This window comes from Capra hircus, chromosome 9 (genome assembly GCF_001704415.2).
Source record: "Capra hircus breed San Clemente chromosome 9, ASM170441v1, whole genome shotgun sequence".
Taxonomy (NCBI): Eukaryota; Metazoa; Chordata; class Mammalia; order Artiodactyla; family Bovidae; genus Capra; species Capra hircus.
The window spans coordinates 21699738-21707637 of NC_030816.1; the positions used below are offsets into that span (position 1 = coordinate 21699738).

Sequence of the window (7900 nt, forward strand, 5' to 3'; positions counted from 1 at the left end):
TAATGTCTGCCTGTATCTAGCACCTCCCTTCTTAGCTGTGCCAGGCCTGCACTACTTCCCTCACAGAAATGTCAATATAACTGCTGACTTTCTTGAAATCCTTTCCCCTCAACTCTTTACTTCTCATTGGAAATCTCTTCTGCACCCTTATTTGAAAGTGATCATAATCTGAGGTTGTAGTCGAATTTCTATCAAGTTATAATCACTTTTTGAATATGAATGTAAGATGTTAAACAAAAATATGCAAAATTCAAGTTTTCTTTTTTTTTTGTTATACTTCAACCAACAAAACAGTAGTGACACCATTATCAAATGAGTTGTATGAGTTCATTATGACCTCCCCAAATTTTTAAAATATTTTTAACATTAACTTTAAAAATGTTACTTAAAATATTTTAATTAAGACAATAACTCTGGTGCCTGCAAACAGTTGATCATGGGTTGCATCCTTCAGTGAATTATCACAGAAGAAAATTTTGGCAAATTTATTGGCTTCATTCCCACAGGCATTGTGAAGCAGGAACTCTTTTCACATTAAGATCACAACTCTAGGATAAGCAATATATAATATGTAAACTCCAGTAATGCTGAAGAAGCTGAACGGTTCTGTGAAGACCTACAGGACCTTCTAGAACTAACACCAAAACAGATGTCCTTTTCATTATAGGGGACTAGAATGCAAAAGGAGGAAGTCAAGAGATAGTTGGAGTAACAGGCAAATTTGGCCTTGGAGTACAAAATGAAGCAGGGCATAGACTAACAGTTTTGCCAAGAGAATACACTTGTCACAGCAAATACCCTGTTCCAACAACACAAGAAAAGACTCTACACATGGACATCACCAGATGGTCAATACCAAAATAAAATTTATTATATTCTTTGCAGCCAAAGATAGAGAAGCTCTATACAGTGAGCAAAATCAAGACCAGGAGCTGACTGTGGCTCAGATCATGAACTCATTATTGCCAAATTCAGAATTAAATTGAAGAAAGTAGAGAAGACCACTGGACTATTTGGGCATGACCAAATCAAATCCCTTACAATTATACAGTGGAAGTGACAAATACATTTAAGGGATTAGATATGATAGAGTGCCTGAAGAACTATGGATGGAGGTTTGTGACATTATACAGGAGACAGGGATCAAGACCATCCCCAAGAAAAAGAAATGCAAAAAGGCAAAATTGTTGTCTGATGAGGCCTTAGAAATGGCTGTGAAAAGAGAAGTGAAAAGCAAAGGAGAAAAGGAAAGATACACCCATTTGAATGCAGAGTTCCAAAGAATAGCAAAGAGAGATAAAGCCTTCTTCAGTGATTAATGCAAAGAAATAGAGGAAAACAATAATATAGGAAAGACTAGAGATCTCTTCAAGAAAACTAGAGATACCAAGGGAACATTTCATGCAAAGATGGGCACAATAAAGGACAGAAATTGTATGAACCTAACAGAAGCAGACGATATTAAGAAGAAGTGGCAAGAATATACAGAAGAATTGTACAAAAAAGATCTTCATGACCCAGATAATCATGATGGTGTGATCACTCACCTAGAGCCAGACATCCTGGGATGCAAAGTCAAGTGGGCCTTAGGAAGCATCACTATGAACAAAGCTAATGGAGGGGATGGAATTCCTTTGAGCTATTTCAAATGCTAAAAGATGATGCTGTGAAAGTGTTGCATTCAATATGCCAGCAAATATGGAAAACTCAGCAGTGGCCACAGGACTGGAAAAGTCAGTCTTCATTCCAATCCCAAAGAAAGACAATGCCAAAGAATGTTCAAACTACTATACAATTGCACTCATCTCACATGCTAGTAATGATCAAAATTCTCCAAGCCAGGCTTCAGCAATACGTGAACTGTGAACTTCCAGATGTTCAAGCTGGATTTAGAAAGGTAGAGGAACCAGATATCAAATTGCCAGCATCTGTTGGATCATCAAAAAAGCAAGAGTTCCAGAAAAATTTATTTATGCTTTATTGACTATGCCAAAGCCTTTGACTGTGTGGATCACAAAAACCTGCGGAAAACTGTTCAAGAGATGGGAATACTAGACCACCTTATCTGCCTCCTGAGAAATCTGTATGCAGGTCAAGAAGCAACAGTTAGAACTGGACATGGAACAACAGATTGCTTCCAAATAGGAAAAGGAGTATGTCAAGGCTGTATATTGTCACTCTGCTTATTTAACTTCTATGCTGAGTACCTCATGAGAAACGCTGGGCTGGAGAAAGCACATGCTGGAATCAAGGTTGCTGGGAGAAATATCAATAACCTCAGATATGCAGATGACACCACCCTTATGGCAGAAAGTGAAGAAGAACTAAAGAGTCTCTTGATGAAAGTGAAAGAGGAGAGTGAAAAAGTTGGCTTAAAACTCAACATTTAGAAAACGAAGATCATGGCATCTGGTCCCACCACTTCATGGCAAATAGATGGGGAAACAGTGGAAACAGTGACAGACTTAATTTTTTTGGACTCCAAAATCACTGCAGATGGTAACTGCAGCCATGAAATTAAAAGACGCTTGCTCCTTGGAAGAAAAGTTATGACCAAGTTAGACAACATATTAAAAAGCAGAGATATTACTTTGCCGACAAATGTCCGTCTAGTCAAAGCTATGGTTCTTCCAGTAGTCATTACGGATGTGAGTGTTGGACCATAAAGAAAGCTGAGTGCGGAAGAATTGATGTTTTTGAACTGTGGTGGTGAAGAAGACTCTTGAGAATCCCTTGGACTGCAAGAAGATCGAATCAGTTAATCCTAAAGGAAATCAGTCCTAACAGTCATTGGACGAACTGATGTTGAAGCTGAAACTCCAATACTTTGGCCAACTGATGAAAAGAATGGACTCATCGGAAAAGACCCTGATGCTGGGCAAGGTGAGGGCAGGAGAAGGGGACGACAGAGGATGAGATAGTTGGATGGCATTACCAGCTCGATGGATATGAGTTTGAGTAAGCTCTAGGAGTTGGTGATGGACAGGGAAGCCTGGCGTGCTACTGTCCATGGGGTCCCACGGAGTCGGACAGGGCTGAGTCACTGAACTGAACTGACTGAACTGATTACGTTAAATTTTAGCAATTAAAATCCCCTTTGATTACGTTTTTCCCAGTAATGCGCAAAGGGTGAATGTGCTCTCTTACACGTGCGTAGGTCACTTCTAAGTAATACATTTTGCTACTTACATCAGTTAGAGGTAAGAGAAAATATTGTCCAATTGCTTCAGAGGTGTTTGCCAAAGTACATAAACTTTGAAATGTGTAAGGCTACTGGAATAATCTTTTATTTTGTCTTTTTTAGCATGAGAGGAATTTTCCTTTTTAGCTGCTCCGAATTTTAAAAAATCATCTCAAGTATTTTTAAAAAGTTTAGGTACCTTAGAAGTTTATTCAATCTTAGAAATCCACATTAACACACAGTTCTCACTTGCTTGAGTTTGTCTACGTCCATTTCTGTAAGCCAACTCTTCCAGACTAATAAAATTCATAATATTTTTAAACAAAATCAAATACACTTAACTGACATGCAGAATCAGAAGGCTCAGCGAACTCTCGCGCGATTTTAAGACGCTACCGCCAGACGTCACAGGTTGCCATAGCAGCCATCCTCCCGAGTGGAAAAGAAGGGTGGTGCGAGGGGCGGATCGCTGCTGCTTCTGCTGCTGCTGCGGAGGACCGCGGACGGTCTCCTGCAGGTCTGACTTCTGCCAAAATGAGCGGCCTGGATGAGGGCGACAGCCTCCCTATCGCTAAATCCTGCAGCCCCGCTACTCCCGACCATGCCCCGGGACATCCGGACCTCAAGCAGTATCAGGGCGAGGAAACCGAGGCGACCTCGGTGATGGCGGACACAGGTGAGAGCGGCTTGGAGACTGCCGCAGAGGGAGGCACAGCCCAGGACCCCGCGGTCTGTGGCCTTGCGCTCCGCATTCGAGTTGCTGGGAGTCGCGGCCGCGTAGCGACCAAAGCGGGCCAGAAAGAGGCTCCGGCTTCCACGGAGGGCCTGGAAGCAGCCTCTGCCTCTACCTCGGTGGGAGCCGACAATAGCCAGGAAAATGGCTGTCAGCGTAGAGAGCTACGCAGCCCTGCAATCGAGAAGGCTCTAGAAGCCTGTGGCGCAGGGAGCTTGGGGGCTCAGATGTTGCCTAGAGCGAAGGCCAAGGAAATGACGAAAAAGTGCGCTGTTTCTGCGGCAGGGGAAAAGGAGGGAGTAACAGAGGCGGTGGTAGAGGGAAAGAAGGTTATGCAGAAGGAAAAAAAGGTGGTAGGAGGCGAGAAAGAGGAGACCCGGGCCCGAGCCCCGAAGATCAATAACTGCATGGATTCGCTGGAGGCCATCGATCAGGAACTGTCAAATGTAAATGCCCAGGCTGACAGAGCTTTCCTTCAGCTGGAGCGCAAGTTTGGCCGTATGCGGAGGCTCCATATGCAGCGCAGAAGTTTCATTATCCAGAATATCCCAGGTTTCTGGGTCACTGCCTTTCGCAACCACCCGCAGCTGTCACCTATGATCAGTGGCCAAGATGAAGACATGATGAGGTACATGATCAATTTGGAAGTGGAGGAGCTTAAACACCCCAGAGCAGGCTGCAAATTCAAGTTCATCTTTCAGAGCAACCCCTACTTCCGAAACGAGGGGCTTGTCAAGGAGTATGAGCGCAGATCCTCTGGCCGGGTGGTGTCTCTTTCCACTCCAATCCGCTGGCACAGGGGCCAAGACCCCCAGTCCCATATCCACAGGAACCGGGAAGGCAACACTATTCCCAGTTTCTTCAACTGGTTCTCAGACCACAGCCTCTTAGAATTCGACAGGATTGCCGAGATTATCAAAGCAGAACTGTGGCCCAATCCCCTCCAATACTACCTGATGGGTGATGGGCCCCGCAGAGGATTTCGAGACCCAGCAAGGCAGCCAGTGGAGAGCTCCAGGACCTTCAGGTTCCAGTCCGGCTAACTCCTGCCCTGTGAGAGAAGCTCCTGCACAAGTTCCCCTACCACCCACCTCCTCTCAGACCCGTGCTTAGCCAACAGCATGCTGTCCTCCCTGTACTTTCTCTTCACACTGGATTTTGTCCTTTGATCCTTCTAAATTCTCAAAACTCAGTGGCAAGATGGTTGCTTATATGCCAATGCTCTCCTTCTTCTGGGCCTTCCTGCTCTTCTGCATCCTGTTCCACTGTTCCAAGTGCATGGCCTTCCACTGCTTCTATGCCAAGCACATAATACTGTAGATACCCACTGCCGCCTTTTGCATGCTCTGGGCCCTGACTGTAGCCTTCTCCCAGTTTTTAAAGCGGTTGTCTACCACGAAAAAGCTTGATACACTTTTGCAGCTACTTAGCTGGGCTTCATACTTTGTGCTGACTGTCCTGATACCCATGTACTCTGTGGCCAAATCTTTGAGTTTCACTGCTGCAAGATGAAGCTGATAGAGATGATGCCAGCCATCACCTAAACTGAACATTCCAGGCTACCAGTAACTGGTTTTCAACTGTCTTCCTGGGTCCATGCCATCTACCCTGCTGGTTATTTTGCAGAATAAGCAGCTGACTGGTGGGTGGTTACTAGGCATGAATGAGGTAACAAATGAGGAGGGTTCTGTGTTATGTTGATCTTATGCCTTTGGTCACTCTGCATTGTGACCAGGTGGTGGTGAGTATGAAGCCCTGTGATACGGCCCACCCAAACCTGCTCTCAGCTTTCTGGATGAGATTTGCACAGGCACCATTCCCTGCCTCTTTAGGAACTATCGGGAGACTTAAGCTCCTGGATAGCCCACAGGAACCATCCCCCGCTCGACCCCCACCCCCTGCTTGCCAAATGGTTATCTGGAAACTGCTTGGCTGTCAGGCAGGTTGGGCAGTCGTAGTATCACAGTGCCTAAAGCAAAGCTGGTGGGAGGTCCTTTCCAGCAGTTAGCCTTTTTGAGCTCTAGCCAACAAACCACCATTAATCTAGATGTCCCCCTTCTGCACCCATTCTAAACATGACAAAGTTGCCAGGATGGGGACACCAAGGAAGAGGTATTTCTGGTCTGTAGGGCCTGTTATGTATCTTTCTCTCTCTCACTTTCCTGCTTTCCTCCTTTTCTCTTCCTCATCCTCCTTCTCATAAACAGTTACAGCTGAGAAAACAAACTGGCAAAGCAGGCTTTTTACTTTGCTTTCCCTTTGTGTCCAGAAAGATACCGTGCATTGGACTCCAGCTTTCTTACTGCCCTCTTCTGCCCTCATGTGTCCACCCCACTTCCTTTAGTAAAGTCTAAACATTTCAAAGGGAACTCTGTAGGGTGAATTGCCTGCTTATGGACATTGTTCGTTGGGGCCCAATTTGACAGCCCCTTACTCTTCCTTATCCATTACCCAAAACCTTCTGTGTGTTTTTTTGAGCCTTAGCTTAAGAAGCTGAGGGGAGATCACAGAAGGGCTTCACGACAGACCCAGAGCAGGCTGTGATCCAAGGTAATAAAAACTTGGTTTCACTCCACCTTTCTAAGCTTGGAAGGTTTTTGAGGGGCCTCGTATCACCTAGAAATAACCAAGGCAACATTTCGAGGGGCACTCCTGTTCTCTGTACTGTTTTTCCCCTGAATTCCCATGGGCCTGCATCCTACCACTCTGGCGTTCTTGGCTCTCAGTCCACAGCCTCTGCATTTCCTTCCCTGCTTCTGACCTAGTAAATGAGGGAACAGGCTGCAGTCTCCTTGTGGGAGCTGCTGAGACTGCCTCATCGGGGGTAAGGGGGTGTGTGAAGTCTGCTCCATAGGCTGTCTGTACAGAGCTGTGGGGAGGGTGTCCTAAGCTGTAGAAACTGAAAGCCCAGGAAACCAAATGAGCTTGCTGTGGATTGGGCTTGGGAATGCAAACAGGATAGACTGGAACGCTGCAGGGTCAGCAGTAAGATGAGAGGCACCTGTGGTTTTTCCCAGGAGAGGTGGGAGAATGAAAGCGTTTGATGCTTTAAGATGATGCTTGCAGATGTTAGGTTTTCTCTCCAATTTTTCCTGACTCCTTGAATTCACCAGTAGATTTTTGTACTCAAATACAAGTCTGAATGTTTTGTATTCTAGCATATATGGACAATTAATGGCATATGCTCCTTATTTCACTGTGTTTGAGTCAAATCCTATTAATTCTTCTCCATATTTGCTTGCTGGCAAAATTGACATTTACCGCCTGCTGTTTGTTTGTAATTGAGAATGTGTGCAAAAATATCAGGCTTATTTCCTGTGCAGTATGAAAACTTTTGTGATTACTCACAAATATATCAGCTTGTTCTGGTCTCTTTTCTTATATAGCTCTATTCTTAGAAATATAATTTGAATGTGATCTTTGAAATTGTGCAGATTGTTGCTGTCATGTGAAAGTATTCTCAAACAGAAAAACCTAACTGTCATCTTGATATTTCTTGGTCTAGTAATAACTGTTGTACTTGACATCTTATGTTCCTAACTTGTAGAATTGTTCTGTCAAACTAAACAAAGATAGTACTTTAGTCTTCTCCTGTGTGTTCAAAAGGAAAAATAAATCTGTTACTCTGCTGTTTCTTGTTTTCGCCAAAAATAAAAATAAATAATGCTCTGTTTTGTCTAGGCTAATAAATGGTTGCAAAATCATTAAAGTTATCAAGTTGTTACAGTATCGTGTTGAACCTTTTAAAAAAGGCAATAGTGCACCTTCCAAGATTTTTTGCTTGGAAAACGGTAGATAAGAAGCCCAAATGCTTATTCATAAATGTATTTCCTATACAGTCAGCATAGTTTTCGGTGGTAATTGAACCGCTGTGTATTGATTTTTGTCACTTACCTAGAATACTATTTTCAGTGGAAAACTGTTCTCTATTGCACAGTCATTTTTAGTTACATTTATGTTAACTATGTCCCATCTTTGGCTCATCC

At 43.9% G+C, this 7900-nt stretch overlaps 1 protein-coding gene across 1 annotated transcript; it reads left to right on the forward strand.

Annotated features, from left to right (window-relative positions):
• Positions 3605-7640, forward strand: TSPYL4 (TSPY like 4). Its single transcript, XM_018053041.1, has one exon. The coding sequence runs from the start codon at positions 3716-3718 to the stop codon at positions 4955-4957; it is 1242 nt and encodes a 413-aa protein (XP_017908530.1). The 5' UTR covers positions 3605-3715; the 3' UTR covers positions 4958-7640.

Bases quoted from the DNA above. Each gene is read 5' to 3' on its own strand.
- TSPYL4 (XM_018053041.1), top strand. From the start codon at position 3,716: ATGAGCGGCCTGGATGAGGGCGACAGCCTCCCTATCGCTAAATCCTGC.